Source organism: Nomascus leucogenys, chromosome 23, assembly GCF_006542625.1.
Source record: "Nomascus leucogenys isolate Asia chromosome 23, Asia_NLE_v1, whole genome shotgun sequence".
NCBI classification, from domain to species: Eukaryota; Metazoa; Chordata; class Mammalia; order Primates; family Hylobatidae; genus Nomascus; species Nomascus leucogenys.
This window is the reverse complement of record NC_044403.1, coordinates 26,706,833-26,720,477: the sequence shown is the minus strand read 5'-3', so window position 1 is coordinate 26,720,477 and position 13,645 is coordinate 26,706,833. Positions and strand designations below refer to the sequence as shown.

The 13,645-nt window shown below is 44.3% G+C and overlaps 1 protein-coding gene across 1 annotated transcript in view; it reads right to left on the bottom strand.

Annotated features, from left to right (window-relative positions):
* The window catches only part of VWF (von Willebrand factor), a 178,833-nt gene that overhangs the window by 23,873 nt on the left and 141,315 nt on the right, over nt 1-13,645 (bottom strand). The window contains exons 39-43 of the mRNA XM_030804480.1: nt 12,656-12,758; nt 12,139-12,213; nt 10,037-10,141; nt 8,683-8,888; nt 3,129-3,278 (exon numbers count right to left, since the gene is read on the bottom strand). Coding sequence (XP_030660340.1) covers nt 3,129-3,278; nt 8,683-8,888; nt 10,037-10,141; nt 12,139-12,213; nt 12,656-12,758 — 639 coding nt within the window. The remainder of the gene's footprint in view (nt 1-3,128; nt 3,279-8,682; nt 8,889-10,036; nt 10,142-12,138; nt 12,214-12,655; nt 12,759-13,645) is intronic.

Below are 13,645 nucleotides of genomic sequence, written 5' to 3'. Positions count from 1 at the left end.
GTCTCCTGTTGCCTCTCACCATGAGCAAACAGTGTCAATATTATGGATGGCTCCCAGGCCAGATGTGTGTTCCCACAGCCCCACTAGCTTCTCACACCCAGATACTTTTAGCCATGCCTCCAAATTTCCGTCTTTCTAAGATTCCCCTCCATACCCCACAGCAACCCTGTTTTCTGGCTGCACAACCAGGGTCCAACCTATATTTTTCAATTCTTTATTTTCCCTTCCTCCAACAAATTCCCTCGCTTATATCTACACTTGATATCTCGTATCAAAATACACATCCCAGGCCCTTCTCCTGGCTCTCTTCTCCATCCTGTTTTCATTGGTTTCCCAATTAAGAATGGAACTAAGTAGGTCTACTAGCCACCCAACCTGAAAACATACACACTGAAAAATAAATTATGAATTTATCTAGCAGCACAATCCTTTAAGCACAATTGCTATAACTGAAATGGAGGTGGCAGATGCCAAGCTCTGGTCACTTGTCCCCTCTGAGGCGATCTGAGGAGCACAGTTTGAAAAGCTCTTCCTGGGTCAGACTGGCCCTTGCAACACTGGAGCTGCAGGTTGTACCAGCCTAACCGGATGGGCTCTGGGCTCGGGTCAGGACCCTCCAGTGTCCACAGGCTTCATGTGAGCTACAGGGGTTCTGGCCAACCCCATTCCCTGGGGTGGTCCTGTTTCCTGTCTGATACTGAGAAGAACAGCGCTCCCTCTTCTTCCTCCTGAGGAGTATCACAGAGTAAATAGTATCTAATGGACCTTCCTTCGGCTTCTCAGAACACAGCTCCTACACCTTGACTGAGCCTGATTCAGGAGCCTACGGGTGAGGAGTCAGAGGGCCATCGGGCTTCATGGAAAATCCCCTCAAAGGCTTGTACAGAGGTGCAGGCCTCCTCTCACTACAGACATGGAAGCAAGGCCATTGCCTGAGGCCCGCTTGGAGCATTCCTGAGAAGCCGCCAATGCCCCTGCTTGCCTGCCGCCATTCCTCTGACATGAAGAGCAGAGAACTACAGGGGAGCTTGGGGAAAGTGTGTTTCTGCAGACTGTGGCTTCAGGGTGATGATGGTAGTGCTGTTCTTTCTTCTCTGTCCCAACCTAGACAACACATGGACTGGCAGATATGAGCCCAAGTGCCTCTGAGGTCGGACCAGAGCTAGTAATGCTAACAATACTATCCTCTTTGCAGAATGAAGTCTGAGACCATCTGTAACTTACTTAAGCTCCCACCCCACTCAACACAGTACAGATCGAAGCCCAGCCTCCCACGTCCCCTGAGATTTTAAACCACGAGGCTCCCTTCTCCTCCCCAGAAGATGAGAACATTCAGCCTCTAAGACAGGGCACTCGATTCCCTAGAGCAATCACATGGTCAAGAGTTCTAGACATGGTTCCTCCTCCACTCCTGCCCTGACCTCCCTACTCATCTTCTTTTTGAAACTGCCCCCAGCTTTTCTACGCAGGCAGGATTATACCCCAGGACCTGCAGCTCTCCCAATAGTTGACTGGACCAGAGCATGAACTGGACAGTGGACCCGATCCAAGGGCTGAGCTGGGCCTGTCAACTTTCCTCTTGAGAAGCTGATCCATGAAACACAAAGACCGACTAAGTCAGATTGGACAGGGATGAACCGTGGATCTGAAAAGCTGTGTGGAGTTGAAGTAAGATTTGACAAAGCTGTGTGCAAACAAAATGTGTGAGAAAGCAAAACTTCTGCACAGAGGAAGCCGACCTGCAGTGAGGAGCTGGAGCAGATGGACAGAAATACTGGCTCTTAGGACAAATGGAGAGACACGCTGTAGGACCATGGTGCCCACCTACAAATCCTGCACTTCCTGTCTAAGAGATCCTCCTGTATCTTTTCTACAAATCCCCTTTTATTGTAGCTCGCCTGAATGGGTTCTATTCTTTGCAAGCAAAACTCCCCACTGAAACACGAAATACCTTGGTTGCCAATTTTCTAAAAATGACCTCTAAGCAGCACTCTATTTAACAGCAAGTTATTTCCCTGACCTCAGATGGCCTGTGAGAGGAGATGAAAACCAAAGGGTTTCCAAAACTTAGTGTTTCCCACAGGAACACCTGGATACCACAGCATCATCCTCTCCCAAAGGTACTGAGCACCTCCACTCACTCTCAGTACCCAAATGCAGGTAGAACAGCAGGTGGGGGGCCTGGGTTTTGGGATTTGCCCTCAGGCCTCCTCTGTCCAACCATTCACCTCGAAAACACCTTCAGGAGCTCTGTCTTCACTGCCACTGACATTTGCAAAAGCAACCACAAGATGGATGTGCTTGCCTGCCCTGGCACCTCTTCTCTTAACATCATTATCTGCTGATAATAATGTAATAATAATAATCGCATTAAACCAGCAAGTAGAATTTGACCCACAATCCTCCCTGCAGGCTGTCGCTCCCTTTTTCTTGGGCCTGATCATTCCTAAACATGCAAGAATAGGGCACCCCAGCACACACAGGAGCCTCAGGGGCAGCCACCACAAACTGGATTTGGGAAACAGGGATCATGTTTTCCGTACCTCAAATTATAAACATGGTCTGAAAATCAACAGTCTATGTGGAAACACCAGAGTATACTGAAACCAGGACGATCCTAGAAAATTCAGAGCATACATTTGTTCTAGGGACAGGCGAAGGTGATATATGAGGGTGGAAGAAAAAGGAAAAAATCAAGTCCTCTTTTCTAGGCATTTAGTCCTCCCCATGTCTCTGCTCAAACCTACTCCACCAGTCCTTTAGACTTAAGACCATACAACAGATGTGACCATTAGCCAAGGCCTGAACTGCAGAAGGATGATGTAGAAATCCTTTGCTCGTGCTTTTTCTTCTTACCGAGCCCTAACCCCCTCTCTCTTCCTCACCCCTAGCCTTGAACCAGAGGTCACTAAAGAACCTTTCTTGCCCTTTCTCGTGAACCTGGGAGGCAGAGCTTGCAGTGAGCCGAGATTGTGCCACTGCACTCCAGCCCGGGCGACAGAGTGAGTCTCCACTTTAAAAAAAAAAAAAAGAAAAGAAAAGAAACTTTCTTATCCTTCCTAAGATGCCCTCCTCTACTTTCCTGCTCTGATGGCTGCAGGCATGCCCAGCCCCTCTGCCCCACTCACCGACCGACAGCTGTCCTCACAGGGCTTCTGGGAGCACTGGGCCACGCGGAGGCCCATCACAGCATCCTCCATGTCGGTGCAGGTGCACACGTCGCAGCCCTCCTCCCAGAACTGGCCCACAGGGTAGATGGTGCTTCGATGGACACACACCTGTAGACATAAGTTTTCGTGAGTGAACTCATTTTGTTCATTGAAACAAGCGGTGAGTTAGCCCCTACTACACAGAAGCCGCTCTAGGTACTGAGAATGCGGCAATAAATAAAACCAAATGTGGTCTCCGCGCATATGCAGGGCTGCTTATAAAGCAGATTTCATCCTCCTCCTTTCCCTGCCCGCCAGCCTTAGAAAAGCCATCCCCAGTCTCTCAGGGGTGGCCCCTCGTGAGGCCTTCATGGTCCCACAGAGTTGAATACAACACACTGGCTGCCTTGGTCTCGCTTCTTCCTGCCTGAACTGCACTTCACTCCTTCCTATGTCACCGAGAAGCTGTACCCACATTCCCAGACCCAGTAATGTCCTGGGACTTGGAGCCCATCCTCATCTAGCCCTCTGCCCACTTACGAGCAAATGGGACAGGGGCTATGAATGCGTGTCCCCTTGCCCACAAGTGACTAGGAACATAACGAGCAAAGACTCTGGGACACAGAGCAGGGGATATGTTTGAGAGACAAGGGATCCTATTTGGAAGAACGATAGGCTCTGGTAGAGATGCGGGAAAAGAGATGAAAAAGGTTGGTTGAAAGGGAAACGTGGAAAGTCTGGGACGCACGCCACAGACAATGCTCGGACATCTTTTTGTTGGAATGACGAGCTAAGGAAGCTGTTTGATCGGGGGACTTAATGACAGTTTTGAAATTAATCCCAAGTATGCCCTCCAAAGCTATGCAAAGTAGGTCTCCACCCTGTGACTGTCGTAATAGCAATTCAAACATTTTGAAACCATTATCATATATCTTCTCAGTCTTCTAGCTTCTGTATAATGAACTTATTGAATGAGACCCCTTGTTCTATTAAAAGGCCTGCAGGAAAATGTTACCATCCCTATGGAGAAGAATCGTTTAGCAATACTTAGCAAAAGTAAATGTGTATTTACAATTTGACCCAGAATCTCACTTCTAGGAATCTATCCCAAAGACACACTGTCAAGACCACAAAATGACAGATGCATATGGCTGTTTGTTACTGCAATTAGTAATAGCAAAAGGCTGAAGCAACTCAAATGTCCACCAATAAGGGACTTGTCGAAACAAAACTATGGTGCTGCCATGCAATGGAGTGCTATGCAGCTATAAGAAAGAATAAGGCAGATCTCTACACACTGATACAGAATAATCTCCATCAAATATTGTTAAATGAGAAGAACAATTTAAAATATAATTCATAATATACTTCCTTTCTATGAGACATGGGAAGAAACATACATGTATAAAATTCAGTTATATTTTCAAAAAGAGAAAAACTAATAAAAATTATAAAAGCTGGGCATGATGGCTGATGCCTGTAATGCCAGCACTTTGGAAGGCTGAGGCGGGCAGACTGGTTGAGTTGAGAAGCTCCAGACCAGCCTGGGTAACATGATGAAACCTTGTCTCTACAAAAACATACAAAAATTAGCCGGATGTGGTGGCATATGCCTGTAGCCCCAGCTACTCAGGAGGCTGAGGGGAGGATCGTCTGAGCCTAGGGGGTGGAGGCTGAAGTTAGTTGAAGTCGCATCACTGCATTTCAGCCTGGGTGACAGAGCAAGACCCTGTCTCTCTCTCTCTCGCTCTCTCTCTCTCTCTATATATATATACACATACGCACACACACATTATATATATAATATATATTATATATAATATATTATATATTATATAATATTCAATATATATTATATATTATATATTATATAATATTCAATATATATAATATATATTATATATAATATAATATATATGTTATATATTATATTATATATTATATATTATATATATTGAATATTATATAATGTGTGTATATATTATATATTATATATACTCACATATATAAATTGTAGGGTGAAGGAGGGAATATGGTAGAGAAAACACAGATAGAGTAAGACTCCTGGGAATATGTCTTGTTTTATAATTTGGGGTTTAAAATCATTTAAATGTTTTACACTATAGTAATTTTAAATTTTAAAAGAAATAAAAAGCAATCCCTAAAAATGGAAAACAAATTGAAATATCTCATTAACTAGATATCAAGTCAGTGGCACATAATTATTATTTATAATTATTATATAATATATATTATATCATAATATAATAGTTATTTCAAATGACTTCAAAACCTAGTTTTTACACTATATATCCCCCAATGAGTTTTTTTTTAGGACAAGAAGAACTGAAAGGAAATTTTATTTATTTATTTATTTTTTGAGACAAAGTCTCACTCTGTAGCCCATGGCACAATCTCGGCTCACTGCAACCTCCGCCTCCTGGATTCGAGCGATTCTCCTGCTTCAGCCTCCAGAGTAGCTGGAATTACAGGCGCGTACCACCACACCCAACTAATTTTTTGTATTTTTTAGTAGAGATGGGGTTTCACCATGTTGGCCAGTTGGTCTTGAACTCCCAACCTCAAGTAATCTGCCCACCTTGGCCTCCCAAAGTGCTAGGATTACAGGTTAGTTTTGAAACTATTACAGGTATATTGCAAGATAAAGCAAATAAGTAGTTAATTATGTTAGGAAACCAGAATTTTCTACTTAGAAGTGATACAAGCAAAAAATCAAAGAAGTAAAGCCCTGTAATTTCATTTGAATCAGAAATACCACTACAAACTTACGAGTTTTTATCCTCTCTTAAAATATGCATTTCTAAGCTCTGTTCACCAGAAAGGTCTTAAGGCAATGGCAACCCAGGAGCCATAAACATTCTTGGCATGCAGATTATACCGCCTAAATACCGCTTTCACTAAAAGGTAGGGGGACTTTTGTCAAAACGGCAGATCCAAGGACTAGGGCAGGAAACGCCCAGGGTGAGCCTGGCACACCTTATTGTTTCAGAAAGCAAGAAAGCTACGAAAGACTCATGAGGCCATGCCAACAGGCTCCAGAGCCAACTTAAAGGAGCCCCCATTTGCCTGGGGGTACATGGTACATGTCCTCAGGGAGGACAACTTGCATAGTAAAAAAAAAATAAAGTTTACAATGAATCAACACACATCAAACACATAAGAATCCAGGAGTTCATAATGATGCTAAAAACAAAAAACCTCTTTGGCTGTCCTTGACAGTTGCTGGAGCATCAAATCATGGTTATGAAAACTGGAAAAGAAAAAATCAAGCACTTATTCTACTTTGTCTACAGTAATTTTATTTCAGGGTAACTGAAAGCAGTTGGGAGAAAGTTCTTTCTTATGGGAGAATTCCAGTTAATAAATGCAATCAGTATGATAGAAGTAGAGAAAAGTCACAATTTTGAAACTCCTAATGACATACTAAACCTTAGACAACAAACACTTATAAATATTAAAACTATAAACTAAATTGTTGATGGGGTAAACTTCACAATGCAGAAATAGGTTGACTTCATCTGAACACACAATCAGTCCTATCTTTGAAAGTGGGACAGCTGGGTCAGGTGTGGTGGCTCACGCCTGTAATCCTAGCACTTTGGGAGGTTGAGGCAGGTGGATCACAAGGTCAAGAGATTGACACCATCCTGGCCAACATGGTGAAACCCTGTCTCTACTAATAATACAAAAATTAGCTGGGTGTGGTGGCGTGTGCCTGCAATCCCAGCTACTCAGCAGACTGAGGCAGGAGAATCGCTTGAACCAGGGAGTACGAGGCTGAAATCAGCCTAGATTGTGCCACTGCACTCCAACCTGGTCACAGAGCGAGACTCAAAAAAAAAGAATGAATGAACGAAAGAAAGAAAGAAAGAAAGAAAGAAAGAAAGAAAGAAAGAAAGAAAGAAAGAAAGGAAGGAAGAAAGGGAGACAGAGAGGAAGGAAGGAAGGAAGGAAGGAAGGAAGGAAGGAAGGAAGGAAGGAAGACAGCTGGACATTATGTGCCTCTAGGTGTGATGCACGTGGCACCCTTGATCAGGTATTCTTGCCACCCTACTGCATTGACCTTGAATGTAATGAATCCCCTGGGTCTAACTTCTAGTCTACTGGAAATACAGGGAATAGAGGAACACATTATGCAATACCATAAGGTAGCTGCTAGTCAAATCCAGAATTAATGACATTCTACAGGACAAATGACCCAATTCTCCAACAAATCAAAGGCATAAAAATGGGGAGTGGCATTACTATAGATTAAAGACACATAAGAAACACTAATAGAAAAATGGCAAGGCAGGAGGGGTGGGCAGGAAGATGAGAAGGAGAACAGAGATATAAGAAAGCGGCAGCAGCAACCGTAGCCTCCTAAACTTGTTCCCACTTCTCCAAAACTGCGTGCTTAGAATCCCTGAGCTGGAAGAGCATCCAGAGGGGAACAGAGGTCTTAAGCATTCCAGACAAATAAAGATCTGTTCCAGGCCTAACAAGCTCCAAGGAGAGATGACTGCAGCTTCTCTGTCATTCATGTCAGGACTCCCCTCAGTGCAGCAGCTGTGACTATGCTCAGGTCTTCCTGCTGCAGTTCTGGCTCATTTCAGCTCTCACTCCACCACTTTCGTGCCCTTCACTTCCCCACTCCATCAATTAAATCTTTAATGATAGCTAATCTTGGTGGCTCTTTCACCTATAAGACTGCTATTTGTATTGGAAATCTGTACCATTCGTTGACACTTTATTATATTCAGTTTATAGACTACTGTCATATATAGTAACAAGAGCATACATAGGAACTTCATCTTAACATTTCTCCCATAGCACCTAGCACAGTACCAATACTGTTAGAACATAGTAGCTGCTTAGTAAATATTGGATGGGCAGATGGATGGATGAATGGATGCGTGGATAGATGGATAAACTGACAGCAATAAATAAATGAGTAAACTATTAACTGATCTTAGCCAGGTGTGGTGGTGTGCACTTGTAATCTCACCTACTCATGAGGCAGAGATGGGAGGATCACTTGAGCCCAGGAGTCCAAGACCAGCCTAGGCAACATAGCAAGATCTCATCTCAACAAGTAAATAAACACATATATATGTATGTATAACTATTAACTGATCTCTAAATAATCCATGCAATCATGTTATTTCCTTAGCTAACCTAAAATAAGCTTATAAAGATAAAGACCATGTCCTACACATTATTTGTAACCTCAGCACCTAGCCATGCTTAGTACATAGTAGGCTCACAAGAAATGCCTCCTGAGTTAACTAAATTTCCACTCAGGCTGAGCTGGAATGCTGACTGCCTACCCACCAAGCCTCGTAGCACTTGGTTTGGGCAAGAAGGGAATGCTGGGTACGATGCAAATCTTCCATGAGGAGCACATGTTGCTTAGTAAATATTGGATGGGTAGGTGGATGGATGAATGGATGGGTGGATAGAAGGATAAACTGACAGCAATAAATAAATGAGTAAACTATTAACTGATAGTTAATAGCTGAGCAGTCCTTACCTTGTCAGGAAGGCAGGTGGTTGTGGTGCAGCCACAGTCATTGGTGGCAGTTGAGGCCAAGTACCCAAGGGGACAGCTCACTGTGGAGTTGACACAGTTGCAGGCACACTCGTACTCATCACAGCACTGGGTCTTCCGAAGGGTGGGCAAACGGTGCGGGGGGCAGGAGGGTGGGGACACTCTTTCGCACTCCTCCTTCCTGCAGGCTGAGGGTAGGACACGGCCACAGTGAGCACTGCACCCAGCCAGGGCTCATAAGTATTCAGCTATGCTACAGGGTGCCAGGGAGCTTTAGACTCAGAAGATTAAGTCAGAAATGTGTGAGGGCCAAGCTCACGGGCTGGGAGTTATTCAATGTTACCAAAAGCAGTCCATCTGCAGAAAAATATGAACATTAATCAAAAAGGGAAATGTGAAGCTAGGAACTCTAATGGAGGAGAAGTGAAGGCTGCTCAATCCCTGCTCTATCACTTTCCCATGTACGTCTGGAAGGGGCGGGTTCCTTCATTCTCAGAGGTGTCAGACGTAGAATCTCTAAGTCCAGTAGGTCTGGGTGCACCATGCCCTGCTAAGCACTGTTCTAGGTCCGGAGCTTTTGTGATCCTATCCCCACCTCAGTACCTAGAACAATACCCTACAGTTTAGGTCCGCTAGCAATCAGTGTGGAATGAAAGATTGCCAGCAATCTTGTCAAAGCCACAATGTCACTTTTAAAAGAGCAAATCCTGTCCCTGTGTCCTTTGCCTATTTCCAGCTCCCTTCAAACACAATGTGCTCTCCTCCCACCTTGAAGTCTCACATCTAGGAAGTCAGGTGAGAGTCCACATCAGCAGGACAAGAACGCCAACGGAGTTAGAGTGGGGATTCTCGGGAGGTAAATACAGAATTTGGTTTCTTCTCGTGTCTTATTTTAGTCCAACGCTATTTTTAAATTATAGCATATAGTGATTACATATATACACCTTCAGAGGCGAAAAACTATAAATTTGTTTGGGAATAAGATCCAATGATGAGGGGAAGTCAAGGAAACATTCCCTCCCCTCGATGACATACAGGAGGATGGGCATAAATAAAGATTAGATTTGGAGGCCTCCTCATGCTTCTTCATAAACCCAAGAAGGAGGTGCCTGTGGCTGTGCCCACACCTGGTATCCTTCAGCAGCATGCAGCCGGAAGGATTCCGTGCAGGTGTGACCCTAACCCCTCTGTTCCAGATGTACTCCCAACCCAGATCCAGCTAGGTAGAAAACAGGAAATGATGTGACCTTGGAACAGGTCCCTGAGAAGGAGGATGGCCTCCCTCACACCAGGAGAGAGAAGCCACACCACCCCACCTCATCCACAGAGGCCTTACCGCAGGTGAAGTTGGGTCTGCACTCGCCAGGGTTGGTCAGTGTGGGCTGGAGGCCACCTTCACAGTGAGGCACTGGGGGCAGGTCACAGCTCACTGGGTCACACACTGAGGGCCAGAAAGAGAGACATTCAGGCAGAGTTTGGAAAGGTTACTCTTTTATTACAGAAAGAGAGACGTCCATGCAGAGTTCGGAAAGGTTACTCTTTTATTACTTGTGAGTGGGACACTACATTCCTATTCATGCAGACTTCTACTGTTTTAGGTAAGTGATGATGATGGAGACAGAGATTACATGGGTTAGGATGGATGGATAGATAGATAGATAGATAGATAGACAGATAGAATGGTGACTAGATACATGAGATAGACAGATTACATAGATATAGATAGATAGATAGATAGATAGATAGATAGATAGATAGATGATAGATAGATAATATATACATACAGGATAGATAACTAGATACATTAGATAGATAGATGATAGATAGATAGATAGATAGATAGATAGATAGATAGATAGATAGATGATAGATAGATAGATGATAGAGGATAGATGATAAATAGATACATAGCTTAGATAGAGATACGATAGATGATAGAAACATAGGATAGATAGACAGATACAGAATAGATGATAGATACATATGTTAGATAATAGAGATAGGATAGATGATAAATAGATACATAGGTTAGATAGATAGATTAGACAGACAGATACATACATACATACATATAGGATAGATAACTAGATATGATAGATCTAGATAGATAGATATAGGATAGATAACTAGATACAATAGATCTAGATAGATAGATAGATAGATAGATAGATAGATAGATAGATAGATAGATAGATGATAGAGGATAGATGATAAATAGATACATAGCTTAGATAGAGATAGGATAGATGATAGAAACATAGGATAGATAGATATAGGATAGATGATAGATACATATGTTAGATAGAGACAGAATAGATGATAAATAGATACATAGGTTAGATAGAGATAGGATAGGTGATAAACACATTAGATAGATAGATGATAGATAGATAGATAGATAGATAGATAGATAGATAGATGATAGATAGATAGATCCATCAATCCAAGTCACATACTGATTATTCTTATCATCCATTAGGGCTTTCACATCTCAGCCAAGTCAATTTGGATCCTCTCGACCTGTTTCCTCTTCTGGAAGGTGGGAACTCTACCTTATAGGATCAGTCTGAGGATTTCACAAAATAATAAGGGCAAAGTGCCCGGCACATTGTAGGAGCCTCGTAATGTCTATAAAATGAGAGGCTTGAAGTAAATGATCCCTCTAGTTCTCTCTACTGCTAACATTCTAAGACCTCCTTTACATTAATTGTTCCCAAGCCACATCTCCCTCCCCTACAGGACTTCTATTTATTTCTGATCAATTTCATGAGTACAAATAAGTTTCTCCGATTATATGATTTTCTTTTAGTTGCTTGGACTGTCCCCTGATCTATCTGCTCTCCCTTCAAGATTCGCATCACTGCAAATTGTACAAGCCTGTGCTTTAGGTCTTCATCTGTGCAAGCAATAAACACACTGGACAGGACAGGGACAAACGCACTAATGATTTCCTGCCATGCTAACCGTAATTCCATCAGCTCTGAATTCACGGACTTAAACCATTATTCAGCCCGCTATTCACAGAGCAGCCTGCAAGGCTAGCATGAAAACCTCTAGCAAATAACCTGCTGAACTCAAGGTGCCCAGTGTGTGGTCTTCTCTATATCTAGCAGCCTCAAAATCTTATTGAAAGGGAAAATGGGTTGCTTTGGCGTGACCTTTTCTTCAGTACATCTCTGTAGTCCCCAGTAATCACCCCATTCTTGTATTAATCCTGTCAAACCTGTGTTTGGTAATTTACAGTAGATTCTTCTAGGAAGCAAATCCTATTCTCCAGAGGTAACCCTTTTAATTTTTTTGGAGTATCTAGTCGGTTCTTACCCACCTCCTTTCACACACCCTGTGCCTGGGAACAGAGCCACCTTTCAGCACCCTCAACATGGTGTCCCCTGGGGCTGGGGTTGGGCCCTGGATACCTCCCCCTGGTGGGTCACATACCACACTCATACTCAGGGCAGCACTGGTCTGCATTCTGGCGGAGGCGGGCCACTTCACACAGGCCACACGTGGGAGCTGGAGGAGAGGAACGGCCACAAAAGTCAGAGAAATTAGTGGTGGGACAGCCTCGGAGGGATTTGAAATGTTCTTGCTCACTGAAAACTAGTACGAGTTCTGTATGGTCGTCCCACAAGGATCCAGGCCACGGGACCTCTGACAGATGAGTGTCCCCATGTTCCTGTTGACACCCTCACATTTACCCTCCAGGGGACTCTAAGTCTGAGCATTGCTGGGGACTGGAGGTGAGGGTTAATCTGAGAATGTCGACCCCAGGTGCAGCATGGGGCTCCCAGGCCCAGCGATGGGAAATGCAGGCTGGGCAAGGAAGCCCACCCACTCTAGGACTCTAGGTGCCAGTGTGTGAGTCTGTTCAGCCAGGGTTGAAGATGGGTGGCTGGGGGGCCTTGCAGGGGCCCTTGTTCCTCCATGAGGGCACCAGGGAGGGGAGGACTCTCACCTTTGGCCGTGGGGCAGGGCTGCGTTGTGCAGTTGACCTTCCGCCCGCTGAGGCACGTGCAGATCTGACAGGGCTGGTGATCCGGGACCCAGGCTTCCAGGAACTGAGGGGAAAGCGAGGTTCAGAGAGGGCACAGGACATTCTAGGTACAAAGCCCAGAATTCACAGAGGTCAGCTCTCCCTGCCTCCGGCAAGGGCCAGTCCCTGAGCCAGCCCTCTGACAGAGCCTCACAGGCGAACACAAGCAGGGTGAAAGGAGGTTGTGAGGTTCTAATGGCTTTCAGAAAGGTGGTTGCCACATTGCTTTGTAAACTAACATGCGGAAACTTTCACTACAGCCTTCTCTGTTGGCAGTGCTAAAACCAAGCAAAGAAAGAAAAATTAAGAGTTCTTGGATCGCACTGCTAGTCATTTCTCAAGCCAAAGGAGAAATTGGGATGTTGCTTGGGGAAAAAATTCCATTTATTTCTGAAATTGACTTCAGACAATAGGGTAGGAAGAGCTGTGGGGAGGACAGCAAAACTCTTGAAAGCATCACATTCTTGATGCCCACAGAAAGCATCACATTCTTGATGCCCGCAGTGACTTCAGAGGCCTGAGTGCAGTTCTCTGATTTTTCAAATGAGAGACGGCCCAGGGCAGAGAGCAGCCTTCTCAAAGTTACACACAGCCCCACAGCACAAGGCTTGGAAGTCATGAACTCCCGAACTCTAATACAGGCTGCATTCCGCTGTGCCTCAGTTTCCTCACCTATAAAATGAGCGTACTCAAGCCTGCCTTGCAGGACTGTTGTAAGGAGTAAGAAACTGTGATTAGCAGAGGGTGCACAGCAAAGAGCACCACTAATAAGAAGCAGAGCCAGGACTCAGTCTCCCTCTGGACTCAGCCAGGAAGTTAAATTTAAACTTAAAATTAAATTCAAGTGAAATTGCCCCTGAAGAAACACATTCTTATCCAGTAGCTCAAAGGCCTCTAAGAAGTTCCCAGGTC